The sequence below is a fragment of the Erithacus rubecula genome, assembly GCF_903797595.1.
Source record: "Erithacus rubecula genome assembly, chromosome: 21".
In the NCBI taxonomy this organism is placed as follows: Eukaryota; Metazoa; Chordata; class Aves; order Passeriformes; family Muscicapidae; genus Erithacus; species Erithacus rubecula.
The window spans coordinates 9,592,109-9,606,256 of record NC_136673.1 but is presented as its reverse complement, the minus strand read 5'-3'; the positions used below and the strand labels follow the sequence as shown (position 1 = coordinate 9,606,256).

At 47.6% G+C, this 14,148-nt stretch overlaps 2 protein-coding genes across 5 annotated transcripts in view; one reads left to right on the top strand and one right to left on the bottom strand.

The window, feature by feature from the left end:
• Positions 1–514: 514 nt before the first annotated feature.
• Positions 515–1,185, bottom strand: MRPL41 (mitochondrial ribosomal protein L41). The gene has a single exon (XM_079324277.1). It carries the CDS (start codon positions 989–991, stop codon positions 584–586), a length of 408 nt encoding a protein of 135 aa, XP_079180403.1. The 5' UTR covers positions 992–1,185; the 3' UTR covers positions 515–583.
• Positions 1,186–1,303: 118 nt separating this feature from the next.
• PNPLA7 (patatin like domain 7, lysophospholipase) overlaps positions 1,304–14,148 on the top strand; it is a 135,286-nt gene continuing 122,441 nt past the window's right edge. For 2 of the 4 annotated variants that reach the window (XM_079324227.1, XM_079324226.1), the window contains exons 1-9: positions 1,304–1,501; positions 2,037–2,059; positions 4,392–4,457; positions 5,138–5,225; positions 5,775–5,857; positions 7,703–7,791; positions 8,122–8,262; positions 9,555–9,714; positions 11,128–11,208. In XM_079324227.1, coding sequence (XP_079180353.1) covers positions 1,456–1,501; positions 2,037–2,059; positions 4,392–4,457; positions 5,138–5,225; positions 5,775–5,857; positions 7,703–7,791; positions 8,122–8,262; positions 9,555–9,714; positions 11,128–11,208 — 777 coding nt within the window. In that variant the 5' untranslated portion in view covers positions 1,304–1,455. Of the gene's footprint in view, positions 1,502–2,024; positions 2,060–4,391; positions 4,458–5,137; positions 5,226–5,774; positions 5,858–7,702; positions 7,792–8,121; positions 8,263–9,554; positions 9,715–11,127; positions 11,209–14,148 lie in introns of all 4 variants that reach the window. The other 2 variants (XM_079324229.1, XM_079324228.1) reach the window with 2 other exon arrangements.

Genomic DNA, 14,148 nt, shown 5'->3' with positions numbered 1-14,148 from the left:
CTCTGCCAACAGCAGCAGCCAAGGTAACAAACAGCCACTTGTGTGTAACGTGTTCTGATCAGCTGCACAGGAGGTGAAAAATAGCGAGTTCAGTTAGAAAAGCCTTTCCCATCCCCACTGTGGCTGGTCCCTGAGCACAACTCACCCTTCTGTGATTTGGGGCTGCAGCACCCCCACTCCATCACAGCCCTGGCCAGCCCCAAAAACCTGGGGGTTTTAACAACCACCCTAAGGACTCATCTGAGACTGAGTGCTCACACACCATCCACTAAACTTAGTTCTTTTCTCCCAAAGTGAACGTTTTTCAGTCTCAATTTAATTTTTAAAGTTTAATTCTTAAACTTTGCAGTACTTTGTATTTAGAAACGTCCTGGACCCCTCACCCTCAGAGCCCCCAGAGGGGGCTCTGCTCACCAGGCACAACTGTCTCCCAGAGGAATAACCAGTCATGGGTGGGAAATAAAAACGCAGATTTCCCCCAGCCTTTCAATCAGGTATTACAGAAGAACAAGGCAGAAGGATTAGCTTTAATGTTCAGTGACAGAGCTGTCTAGTGTGGGCCGGCGGTGCCACTGCCCGCTCCCTACCGCACGTAGTTCTTGGGGAAGAGCTGGAAGAGCTTGCCCTCCTGCGTGGGCTCGAAGCCGTACTTCTGCAGGTTGTTGGGGTCGAATGTGCCGTCCTTCACGTCCTTCTCGATGCGCGGAGCCACCAGCTGGTCGAAGAGCTGCTTGGCCGTCACGGGCGGCTCGGAGCCCTCGGCGGCGCGGTACGACACGTAGGGCCGCAGCTTGAAACCCGTCAGGTCGGGCACGACGAACTCGGGCACCATCTCCTTGACGAGGAGGAACTTCTTGTTGCGGGTGAGCACGCCCAGCTTCTTGGCACCGCGGCCCTTGTTGTGACTGCGGGGGCCGCGCTTGCTGGTGAACGGCGACATGCGGTCGGCGCCGCGCACCAGCCCGCGGACGAGCTGGGTCAGCAGCCCCATGCCGGGCACCGAGAGCTCAGCGGGGCCGGGCCGGTCCCAGCAGGCACCAAGGAATTAGCGAAGCCGGAGCGAGTGCCGGACAGCAGCCGGGGGGCTGAGCGCAGGCGGAGTCGGTCCCTGCGAGCACCGAGGGCTCCCTGCGCCGCGCCGGAGCCGCGTCCTCCTCACGGCCGGGAGCGCTCCCGCCGCCGCACCCCCCAACAGCGCCCGCTGCCATTGGCCGCGCCGCGCCAGCCAATCCGCAGCGCCCGTGCTGCCCCGCGCCCAGCGGCTCCAGGGGGGCTGTTCCCGCCAATCAGCAGCGAGCGGCGCGCGGCCTGGGCGGGGCCCGGCGCGGCCGCGGCCCCTGGCGGAGGCGGGCGGGTCTGCACTCGGCGCCCTTCGCCCCCGGCCCGGGGACCCGCCAGCGCCCGGGCGGGACGAGGGCCGGCACCGGCACCGAGACCGGCACCGGCACCGGCACCATGGCGGGGGCAGGAGCAGGAGCAGCAGCAACAGCAGCAGCAGCAGGTGAGAGAGTGCCAGGGACCCCTGGAGCGCGGCAGGACCCGGGCCTGGCGGGCTTGTGCAGTCGCGCGGTGTCGCCGGCCGGTGCCGGTGCCCCAGGCCCGGCGGGAGGAGGAGGAGGAGGAGGAGGAGGAGGAGGTGGTTGTTCGCTTGTTTGGGGCCGTGTCCCGAGCCGTAACCTGGGGCTGGGAGGGTGACCCGGTCTGGCCGGGGGAGTGACCCAGAAGTGACCAGGAGAGTGACCCGGGTCCGGCCGGGGGAGTGACCCGGCAGTGACCGGGAGGGTGAACCAGGTCCGGCCGCTGGTGACCAGGAGAGTGACCAGGACGGTGTCCAGCGCTCGGGGAAGTCCCGTCCCCCAGCAGTTCGCTGCTGGGTTTTGTTGCTCAGCACTGATACGAAAGGATGATAAAGTTAAAAAGTTGTTGTTCCCCTTGTGTTGTTCAAAAGTTTGGATCAGAAGCTGTGGTCATCTCTTAACTCGGTCTCCTCTTTGTTTTTGTCTTTGCTCCTGCTGCACCTCCAGACATGGATGAAGGGGACAGCAACACCAGCCTTGAGGTACAATATGTTTTGCACTTATTTATTTTACTGTGAGTGTTTCTAGCAGTTGAAAGTAGTGGTACTGATTTTGATAGCATTGGGATAATGCCTTTAGATGCTTTTACTTTGTAAAAGCCTTTCCTGCTGGGAGTTTTATCCTTTCAAATTTTTAAGGATTGGTCCCATTTTGTTGTGTGTGTGTTTTTTATTTCTTGTAAACTTTTCATGCTCTGCCTCATGTTGTAAACTGTTCTAATAACACTGTGATTTAAATACTTTAATTTTAGCCTAAATAATGAAGAGCTGCAGAATTCTGGCAGGCTGCACTTCTTGCCTTTGTTTCGAATCACAGATGTGAAACTCACAGAGCAAAGAGGCACATGATGCTTTCCCTAGTCGTGAAAAACAAGCCCCATGAGAGGAAATAGTTCTCAGAACTAAAAAACAACACACAGTGTACTTGTACACAGTTAACAATGTTTTGTGAAAATCCAGGTTCCATGGTCAGAACAAGGCACGGGTGCCTCTGAGCTATGAGGAAGCCCTATGTTTTGGGCTAATCCCAATTTTAAGTGCTTGTTTTCAGGGCTGATAAGCCTTTCCCACCCCTGCCTTTATGGGGAATGTGTCAGTGTTTGCCCTGCGCTGCAGTGAGGAGGTTTTGGACTCTCAGCAGTGCTGGGTGCCTGTACTCTGGATGGGTGTGAGGCTGCATGTTTGTGCTGACTGCTCTCCAGTCTGCAGCTCTGTGAGGAGCATCAGGAAGTACAGAAACGCTCTTTATGCCAATCCACACTCCTGGCAGGTGGCTGCTCTATTTTCAGGTCCTGTGAGGGCCCTGCAGGGTGGTCCCACAAGTGCTGTGTGTCTGAGGTTCTGAGGGGTTGGCTGAGGTGAAGTTCTGAGCACAGCCCTCCCCAGAGAGGAGCTGCCCTGGTGACTTGGCTGTGACCTCATTCCTGCCCCAGGAGCTGTCACAGCAATCAGTGACATGTCTCAGGTGTCTGCTCAGCTCAGCCTGGCTGCTTTGCTTCCTCTGCTTGTCCACAAGGATTGTCCAAGCTGGGAAAGATCCCCCCTGAGTCTGAGCAGGGGAATATCATGTTGTCACTGGTGAAAACTTAGCAAGAACCTCTCAGTGGTTCTTGGAGTTCTGCATTTCTTCTTTCCCTTGTTGCTTTTCTGCACTGCCCCAACCTGGGCATGTTTTGTGTTTTATTCTTTTTTCCTGTGGATTTGTTTCTCCTCTTGCAGCAGCAGTGTGAGTGTCAGCTGGCAATTACTATTTTTGGTGTTATTTGAGATCATACAGGCCTGGGGAGCAGCAGAACTGTCCCAGTGTCCCTGACACTGTCAGGGGGAAATAAATACATTAAGTGACCACAACAGACTTCTACCAGGAACTCTGTGTCACCAGGTGTTGTACCTGTTGCTGAAGTTGCTGACACACCTTCAGCTTTTTTCTTTTTTTTTTTTAATTTCAAAATTTTGTGATTTTTCACTGTAATCCCATCAGTAGTCTGATAACAACAGTGACAGAGTTAGTTTGACTCATGCTGGGAAGATAAACATTGAAGTTCTGAAGTGACCTGAGAAGGCAAAGTGAGCACAGGTGAGGTGACTGGTCTGGCAGGAGTTTGCTTTGTGCTGTAAAACTGGAATGAATTCCATTAGAGAGACCAGTTTGGTGACTTGGTGTACACTTCATTTTTCTCTTGGTGGCAAAGCTGAGTTCTGCTGTCATCCAGATTGGAACCATGGGCAGGAATGGGACCAGAGCTGTGTGCAGTGCTTGATTCAAGGGCTTTTAAGATTCAAGAGAAGAGTGGGTTGTATTTGCCCTTGTACTCACGTTGTTTTCACTTGTTCCTGAGAGCTGTTTTTCCTTTTTCTCCCTTTCTCTTAAGTTTTGCATTGGCATTTGTGAGACTGTGTTAAGTGCTGGGTGTTATTCCTGAGTGACCCTGGTGGACCCAGGTCCCAGGGCAGCACACCTGAGCTCATGTGCATCATCTGCTTTTTATGATGACTTTACTATGCTGGTTTATGACTTGTTTTCTCAGTCTCATGAAGTCTTTTGCATTCCATTCTCATCCTTGTTGCTCTGAATAATACAGAATGATTATAAAAAGTGTTCATCTCACTGTGTGACCCTGGTTTGGGACAGTTTAGGAATGCACTGAGCTGACAGCAACACAAAACTCCCCTACTGATCTCTTTCCACTGAATGTTTCTGTTTGCAAAATGGGTTATAAGTCAAAGAAAAACACAATCCAATTGGTTGAGATGTTTTTTATGTGGGCTTTTTCCCAGCTGTGGGAAACTAATTTCACCTTCCTTTTGGTGCCAGGCTCTGCTGCCCGTAGGTGGGACCCCCATCCTGCAGTTTGTGGAGGACAGGATCCAGACCACCATGGTAAAGAGAAGCTGCAGTCAGCAGCTGAGGGGTGGGGGTGCATCCAGAGCAGCTTCTCTGAGCTCCAGGAGCTCTGCTAAGGGACTGCCAAAGTCTGAGCATTTGTTTCTTAGCTGTCACTGTACATGAGGCAGGAATTAATTCCTGTTATTTAGAATCCCAGACTGGTTTGGGTTGGAAGGGACCTCAAAGCCCATCCAGTGCCACCCCTGCCATGGCAGGGACCCCTCCCACTGTCCCAGGTGCTCCAGCCCCAGTGTCCAGCCTGGCCTTGGGCACTGCCAGGGATCCAGGGGCAGCCACAGCTGCTCTGGGCACCCTCTGCCAGCCCTGCCCACCCTGCCAGGGAACAATTCCTGCCCAATATCCCATCCAGCCCTGCCCTCCTTCATCTTAAAGCCACTTCCCCTTGTCCTGTCCCTTCCTGCCCTCCACGAGTTGATCAGCTCACAGATCTTTGGGAAGAAAAACATGGAACATTTTGCATGTGATCTTAGGACTGGTCACTGATGCAGTTTAAATTTCTCTCATATGTGATGTTTGAATTAAAAATTAAATGTGTATGAACATGCTTGGTTTTAGACATCTCACTGAGCCAAATGTTCTTCACACCTTTGAAAAGTATGTAGTAACTGAAATTGAAAGTTATTAACTTCTCTCTCCCTAAATTCCCCTCCCAGCTGACTGGAATTGCAATTGGAGCTGCAGTTGCCCTGTTGCTTATAGCAGTTGTTGTGTTTGTTGTGTACAGAAGAGTGCGACAGTCTAGTAAGTACTTGATAAACATGTAAGTTTAAAAACCAGTTTTTCCATCAATCTTGAGTCTTTCTGTAATTTTCTGGTGGCTATTTGCTTTAGAGGTGTGGTTCTTGCAGGACAACAGCTTTGAGGGATGGAGAACTTGTGTTGATTCACTTCCCCAGGTGTGACACTTGCAGGACCTGGAGGTTTTATTTCTTTGCTGTGTGAGCAGTGTCAGCCTCAGGATCAGCTGTGAATTCTGCAGATGATTTCAGCCCTACTGTGATTTCACTGTCACAGAAGGAGAAATGGTTGAATGAGAGGTTTCCTTCAGGAGGTTAAAGCCTCCCAACCCTTCTGTCTGTTCAGGGAGCCTTTATTCCTCTGCTCTGGGCTGAGGTGGAGCCTCAGGGCAGCCCTGCCTTGCTCTGGCTTGGCCAGAGCTGGGCAACGAGGGACCCCAGGGTGGTTTGCATTCCAAGCTCTGCCCAAGGAGCTGCTCTGAGCAAAGGCCCCAGGCTGGGCTCAGTGCTCTCCAGCTGCTGAAGTGTTTCTGATGTGATGCTTCTGTTGCAGAACAACTCCAGCCCCACGTGCCTCAGTACAGGTTTCGCAAGAGGGACAAAGTGATGTTCTACGGGAGGAAGATCATGAGGAAGGTGAGGCACTGGTAAAATCCAGCTTGGGAGGTGTTCATTTGAATTCTTCACTTGCTGAGCCTGGCCCAGGTCCTTCAACACATCAAATCTCACTGGGGTTGTGTGGATGTTTCAGAACTCCTGCAGTACTGACTGGGCTGCTGATGGAGCAGCAGGAGCTTCTCTTTCTGGCCAAACCTTTCCTCTTTGAAAAATATTTGCAGTCAGGAGGGTAGCAATAAATCAATGAGTATCTAACTCCTGTAGGGAGTTAATGGTTATTTAAACATCCCAGAATCCCAGACTGGTTGGGGTTGGCAGGAACCTTAAATCTCATCCCATCCCACCCCTGCCATGGCAGGGACCCCTCCCACTGTCCCAGGTGCTCCAGCCCCAGTGTCCAGCCTGGCCTTGGGCACTGCCAGGGATCCGGGGCAGCCACAGCTGCTCTGGCACCCTGTGCCAGCCCTGCCCACCCTCACAGGGTTCTGGCTGTTCCCTGTGCTGCCAAGGCCAGGTGTGCACTCACTGAAAACCAACATCTGTAGAAAAATAAGGTACAGGGAAGTAACCCTCCTTAGTCAGCCTGTGTGGAGGAACACTTCTGCTCTGAACTGCCCCATCCTCTGCTTCCCACACTTCATTGAGGTGAATTCAAACACTTTGACTTAATTAGACACTGGTGGGCTTAATATTCAGTGCTGGAGCTGTTTCATTATGAAGGGGGTGGTTGCTCCCTGAATCTTGCATGGCAGGTCAGTCTTTAAGTAGATCTTGGCCAAAAAAATGTTCAATGAGAGGAGATTTTGTATGTGCAGCTTCATGATTTTAATATTCTTCATGATTTCCATGTGGAACATCGTAATTTGAACAATTTTTAGCCAAGCTGTTTATATGTAACTCACATAAATAAAGAATACTTAGAATTCCACATGGGAAAATAATTTCAGGTAGTTTTTTGTCTGAGTTTTAGATCTTACTTTTCGCTTTTCTTCCCAAGTAAGGCAGAGAACATTATACCCAAACTTCTGTGGGTTGCGCTTCATTATTTTTTTATAACATACCAAGATTTTACTTGAAAAAAAAAAATCCCTCCAAACTAATTAAAGATTCCTTTTGCAACAGAAGCTTTTTACAGAGATTCAACTCTTTGGGTAACAAATGGAGAGCTGGGAATGTTTTGAATGTACCTAATGAGGGATTTTCTTGGTGTAGCAGTTGTGGTGTTTCTCCAGAGGGTGGCACCTGGGAACTGGGAAATGCAAGGAAAAGCCTTGGTTTGTCACCATCACAGCCAGATAGAATCCTGGAATATCCTCAGTGGGAAGGGTCCCCCCAGGATCAGCCAGTGCAGCCCCTGTCCCTGGCCAGACCCCCCAACAATCCCAGCCTGTCCATCCCTGGTGTCCAAACGCTCCTGGAGCTCTGGCAGCCTCGGGGCCGTGCCCAATCCCTGGGGAGCCTGGGCAGTGCCAGCACCTCTGGGGGAGGGAAGAGCCTTGCCCTGAGCTCCAGCCTGAGCCTGACCCAGCCCCAGCCCTTCCCTGGCTCCTGTCCCTGGCCCAGAGCAGAGATCAGTGCCTTACTCCTCTTCCTGATGCTGAGTGCTTCTGAATGACAACCACTCATTTCCCCTCTAGCATCCATTAGCACTGCAGTAGTTGATTGGTAAAATCAAAATATTCTCTATAGAAAGGGAGTGATCCTGAAGTAGCTATTCCAATCCTCCAAGGTGTTACATGAGCTCTGCTCGCACTCTAATGGCTGGTAAATATGTTGGTGCCTCAGCAGGGCTGGAATTAGCAGGTTGGTTTTTTTTTGGTTTTGGGGTTTTGTGACTGTTTTTTTTCCATTATTTCCTCGTAGGTTACAACTCTTCCCAACTCTCTGGTTGGGAACACCGTCCCTCGCCAGAGGATGCGGAAACGGGCAAAGGTTTTATCTCTGGCTAAAAGGTACTTGGGACTTTGGGAAGGGGAAAATTCACATCACGAGGGCTGGATTGGGGTTTTTGTTTGAACTTATCCCTAGCAGAGCCCTTTTCTGTAGCTGTTGGTTTTTCCCAGTCCTGTCAGCTGTGGGTCAGCTGGGAGTTTGCTGAACTGGGATGGTTTTGGTGAGGAAAGGCAGCAGGGTGGAATGTTTTAGCTAACTGATAATGTGTAACTTGGGATGGTGAGTTTTAGTATTTACTATATACTTATTTAACCTTGCCTGTTAGTACAAATTCAATATTTCCTATTAGTACAGCTAAGGGAACATCTGAACTTCCTTTTCCTTTGTAGAATTCTGCGTATTAAGAAAGAATGTCCAACTCTGCAGAGGAAAGAACCTCCTCCTTCTTTGCTAGAGGCAGATCTGACTGAATTTGATGTCAAGAATTCCCACCTGCCTTCAGAAGTCCTGTACATGCTTAAAAATGTCAGGTAATGTTAAATGGGAAGAGAAATGTAGAGTTTGTTTTTGATGGATGTTTAAGTGATGTAAACAATTGACAGTTTGTGTCAGATCTCAGATTTTACAATTGCATGGTCAGAATCCTGAGGGAGTGGACTGAAATTCATCTGAGCATAAGGACAGAATAAGGGACTTCGAATTTTCTAGAAAACAGCTGAGTTTGTTTTAAAAATTTAAAGAAGAGATGGGGAACAAAGGAAGTAGGTTTGTTGCCTGAGTTTGGGAGTAGTGCAAATAAAGGTGCTCTAACATGAACAGATGTATTGCATATTAAAACTTCTGTTTAGGCTCTATCAGATGATTTTTTTTTATAGAAAATCATCATAATTGGTAAATGTTAATTAGATACCATATTGACAGCTCCCTGGGCTGCAGAATCTTTTACTTCTCTGCCTGAAAAGGTTGCAAATAAATCAAAGTCAACTTAATCCCCACAGCTCTTTAGCAGACTAAGAAAAAGGGGTGGTCTTTGTGCCCCTTCAGCAAGGGGTTAAATTTGCTGACATAGCAAAGAGGAGGAGATCTTCCAATCAGTAGTTTTGGTTTGCTTGTGGATGTTAATTTTTCTTCCCAGTTTTGATATAATGTAGTCCTGAAGGTCATACATTTTCAAATAAAAATGCAGTTTCAGGCATCTGAACTTGCTACTGTGGAATTATGATCTCCAAGGACTAATTGGTGTTGCAGTAGGATTTGATGGATTGATCTTGATAAATGTGAGCTGTTGGAGCTCTGTGCAGAGTGATCAGGTGTGAAATCCATATTTCTCTCTGCCTGGCAGTGACTGACTGGAGTCCAGGTGCAGGAGATGGAATATTCCAAACTTGCAATTACATGCAGATGACAGGAGCTTTTCCCTCTGTTCAGTATTTCTGGTGTGTCCTGCTTTCACAGACAGGGCAGCTGCACTAAAAGGGGAACTTTCCTGGGGTGACTTTTCTCAGAATGTGTCTGGCAGGTTTTTATTTTTGTCACCCTGCACAGGCCATGCTGGTGTTTGCTGGAGGAAGTTTGCCTGTACTTCCTTCTGAGCCTGCATTCCTTGGAAGGGTCTCCCAAAAGAGCCCCAGCATCCACAGCTCTGTGTTTCATGCTGTTCTTGCACCTTATTTCATTTTGAGGAGCTCTTTGAGGCTCCATCCCTACAGCCACTCTTCTGCGCTTCCTCCGCCCTTTCCACCTGGGGCTTTGCTGACTTAGGGAGGATTTTCCAAGCACTGTGGCAATTTCAGGTTTTCCCTTTGCATTTCCTTTGCTGCAGGGTGCTTGGGCACTTTGAGAAGCCCCTGTTCCTGGAGCTGTGCAAGCACATGTTCTTTGTGCAGCTGCACGAGGGCGAGTACATCTTCCGTCCCGGGCAGCTGGACGACAGCATCTACGTGGTGCAGGATGGGAAGCTGGAAGTTTGCATCCAAGAAAGTGTAAGAACCCACTGCTCTGCACATCCTGAGAGAAATCTGTTGGCACAGCAGATAGGCTTGCATGGATCATTAAGCATTGATTAAACTTAGACATGTGGATCGCAGTGGTTTAGGAGAGATTAATCCCAGCTCTTGGGGGCTGTGGTGGTTGTAAAGATCAAGGTTTGTAGCTCTGGTCCCTGGTGTCTCAGGTGAGAGAGCAGAGCACAAAGCTGATGAGGCAGCTGGAAATACCCTCATAGGAAATTCAGAAGTTATTGAGGGAAGACAGGGTGCAAGGTGGGCTTGGAAACATTCACCACCTTTGGAAAGGTTGTTACAGAAAGGATTTGGGCACAGAGAGAGGAGAGACCAAGCTCACCTCAGAGCAGTCCAGCAGGAGTCACTGGGTTTGTCTGGGGGGTGGAAGAGGCAGATTCATCTCTGGGTATGCAGCTGCCAGGGCTGGGGTTTTGCCTCAGACTGCCACAGCAAGCCCAGATAAAACATTCTGAATAGAACAGATCTGGCTGCCTTAGGCAGAGTCAGCTAGAGAGTGCTAAAATGCAAACAAGGCCTAGGCTTAGGCCATCAGCTCTTTTGTGATTTCATTTTGCTTTCAGCACTTATCCAGTGAAGAAGAGATCTGGGAATGCTTCACAGAAATTCTGCAGGCAGCTTTATTTCTGTGAAAGAGTCCAACAGCAAATCCAAATACACAGAATATCAAAGGGGTTTTATAGGGTTGAGGTGGCTTGAGAAGTGACCAATAAAGTTACAAGTTGAAGACTATCCAATTACTCTAAAGTTTTAGGTAAAGAGGTGACCAGTTAATTAAAAGAAAAAAAGGACCAATTAAAACGCTAAAAGATAACACTGCAGGGGGGTGAATATTTCTCTAGCATGAGTCATCCTAAGGAAGGATTTCTTATCTGAGGGTTAAGTTTCCAAGGGGGCCCTAAAAGGGTATCTGAATCATCCACATGGGTAAACAAAGGGAAAAAAGTGATTGTTTGTTTTCCATGTGAGTCTTAAAATGTTGAGCACCAGTCCTTGTGATCCCTTCTGCCAAGTTAAATTTTTAGTTTTTACCTTCTTCCTGACTGAACTTTAACTTTTGGATGTGAACAGTTTTCCAATGGCTGAAAGTTCAGTGGGCTTGTGTTTGGAAATTATATCAAGTTGGCTTATTTCTGTGCATTTTTACATTCTGCTGCTCCTGTTTTGTACAACCTCTTGGCAGGTAACCCCTCAGTAAAGGGAACTCATTCTGCCTCTGGGTGAAGGAAGCTTTGTTTTGTTGGTGTTACATAGCAAAGACAAGCAGGTCACAACATCCCTGGGAAAAAACAGAGAGAAAAGAAGCTTTCTGAAATGCTCCAGGTTTGCCAAAAGGCAGCTGTGAGGCTGCAGTGACTGTGTGTGTGCTTGCAGGATGGCACAGAGGTGGTGGTGAAGGAGGTGCTGGCAGGGGACAGCGTGCACAGCCTGCTGAGCATCCTGGATGTCATCACGGTGAGTTCTGCTCCTCCCTCAGCCTGCCAGGGAAACAGCCTTCAGCATCCCTGGGAAAGAATCAGAAATGCAAAATGGGGTTTTTATTAATTCTCCTCCCAGGCCTTTGCAGGTGGAAGCTGAGCTTTGTGGTGTGGAGGGTGGTTGTGAAATGTTTACTCCTGATTATTTCTGGAAAACTGAGATTACAGTTTGATTTGCTCAAATCACAGCTCAGGCAGGAGCAGGACCAGGCTGGGGCCCAGCAGTCTGGGCTTTTACATGTTTGATGGGTTGCTTAATGAATTTGGTTTGATTTAGTCTAATGAAAATACATCTGACATTTTTAGTACTGTAATTATACTGTGAAACCAGTTTTTGGGTTGATTTTGTTTTGTAACACCAGTGGTGCTGGTGGCCAGCTGAGGGCTGTGCTCTTTGGCAGGGGTCAGGATGAGCTGAATGCTGATCCTGTTCAGTGCAAAATTGGTGGATTTTGCTTAGTTGAAATTAGACTGATGGTTTTGCTGAAATCCCTTTAGGAATGCCTAAATGGAAGGTGTTGAATTCAAATGTTTGATAATACACAAACCATGAAGGTGTTTTCTTGAAGGATTTTGATAGGATGGAATTTGAGAGGATGAAGATAAATCTAATCATAAAGTTGTTCATGTTTAACTTTGTGTCCTGTTTCTGCCATGCTTGGCTCTCTCTGTTCACCAAAACTCTGTGTGTGAGTAGTTAAAGGATTCTCTGCAGTGTTCTTTGTCCCTTCCAAAAGCAGGCACACACCTCTGCATCCACATTATCTGTAAATCTCTGTTAGGTAGGTCTGTAGCTCCCATAAAACCTATGGACAGTGAGAACATTTTTTAAGCTTGGTCACATTTTTCTCTGTAGAAAAGGAATAATTTGGACTGTACAAGTTAGTTCTTGTTATCAAATTCATAATATCTTTTCAAATCCATATAAGTAGCTTTGCCCTTGTTACTTCCACCAGTAAATTTTCTTCATGACAATATTCTGTGGAGCAGGGCCATCATTAAGGAACATGAATACCAGTCATGTTCTTGCTTGTTCAAAAGGAATGTAAGAAAAGAAATCCTTGTATAGCAGTGCTTTATGGCTTTGTTTTTTGAAAAAGTGGTTGCCATTCATTTTTTATCTTGCTGGGTTTTATTTTCATTTTTAATTCTCATTCTGTTATTTTTTTTCTCTTTCCCATTAGTTATACCACTGGTAAGTAAAAAAAATAAAAAAGATTGAAAGTGTGCTGAACAGAGTTAGCAGTCTGCAGAGGAATCTGTAATGAAAAAACCTTGAAATAGTTTTTGCTAAACTTGTTCTCATTTATTTTTACAACTCTTTTGTTCCTCACTTCCCAGCTTCGTGAACTGCTTATTTCATTGCTGTTTTTCCACTTCCTTTTGTTCCTTGCACACTTTAGGTAGAGGAGTAGCATGAAAGTAGGCAAGGAGAGAAAAAGTAGCACTGGATCAGAATAGAGGAGACCCCTCAGTGTCATCCCAAATCAGTGAGTGAGTGTCAGAACATCCTGCAGATACCTTAACCTGAATCAGATCTCACTGCAAGCCAAACACATGGCTTTTAGCTGTGTTCAGAGAGGATTTTAGTTGTCTGAGCTGAGTTTGTGATTCTTTTGACTGATTTTTGCAGCATTTAATGTCAGGCTGGTCCCTCACTTAATTGAGAGTTGTGCAGGAGAGTTGAGGTTGCTGTAAGAAGTGGCAAGATCTTGTTGGTGACCTAAAAGAAAGGTCACACCAGAGGTACTTTTCTAACTGAATCTTTCAGCTTTTACATGGAAAAGTCCTTTAGTTCTACTAAATACAAAGGTAGCAGCTGTGACATGAGCCTCCCTCATTCTGAGAACAGATTGATGCTGCTTTCTCCAAACTGAGGAGCAACTGGGAGTTTTTGAATCCAAGTAGCTGCAGGCCCTTTCCTGGTATTCTGGAACAGTTCATGGCTCTGACTTGATACTGCTGCCTCTAATACCAAAGAAATCTCTGAGCTGAGCCTTGTTGATGTCTCTGTTTCCAGCAGCTCTTGCTGGGAGCTTGTGTGTGCAGCCAGAGCTTTTCCCAGAGCAGTCAGTGTTCATCAGAGTGAGCTGGTCCTGCAGAGATGTGATGCTGATTGCTGGAGATTTGGGGGTCACTCTTCTCTTATATCCATGTGGAGATGCTCTTAGGAAAACTAGGGCCTGGTGGCATAGTTAGGATAAGAAAGTTGGAAAAAGAAGAGGCTGTGAAGGGATATTGATCAAATGGCAGTGATTGAGGGAGGGAAAAATGAAAGTCAGGATTAAAAGAAGCTGGAAAAACACTTGGATAAAGGTGAGCCTGCAGGGCTGACAAGATAGATGAGGTTATAAAGAAGTGATTGATGGCTGCAAGAGCTTTCGGTGCAGCAGTGTTGATGTGGAGGATGTCAGGAAGGAGTGGAGGAAGACAAAATCCAGCCATGGAAATGGGGAGAACGTGCCAGATTTTGGGGTGCAAAAAGGAGCTACCAATGCAGGTGGGAGAATTTGTAACATCCCTGTCTCTTGTAGCAGATTTCTTGACCAAACTTGATTGGCTTTGGCCATAAGCTCTCACCTGAGTTCAGCTGCTGCTTGGAGATGATGCTTCAGCTCTTGGAACGAGACAGAAGTAAATAGTTACCTGCCCTGAGAACAAAAAGTTCTCTGTTGAAAAAAACCCTGTTTCATAACTGATTATAACTTAACTGTTCTTGTCATCTCAGTATGTGACTGCAAAATAGTATAATTTGAACATGGTATTCTCCCTGTGCTGCTGGTACCATTAGATCTGAGAGAAGTGACAATTATGGAATATTTCCTCCTCACACTCCTCTGCCAGCTCTTGCCTGTTCCAGCCCCATTAGCTGTGGTGTTGGCCCTTTCAGGAGAGCTGCTCTCATGCAGGGATTTTA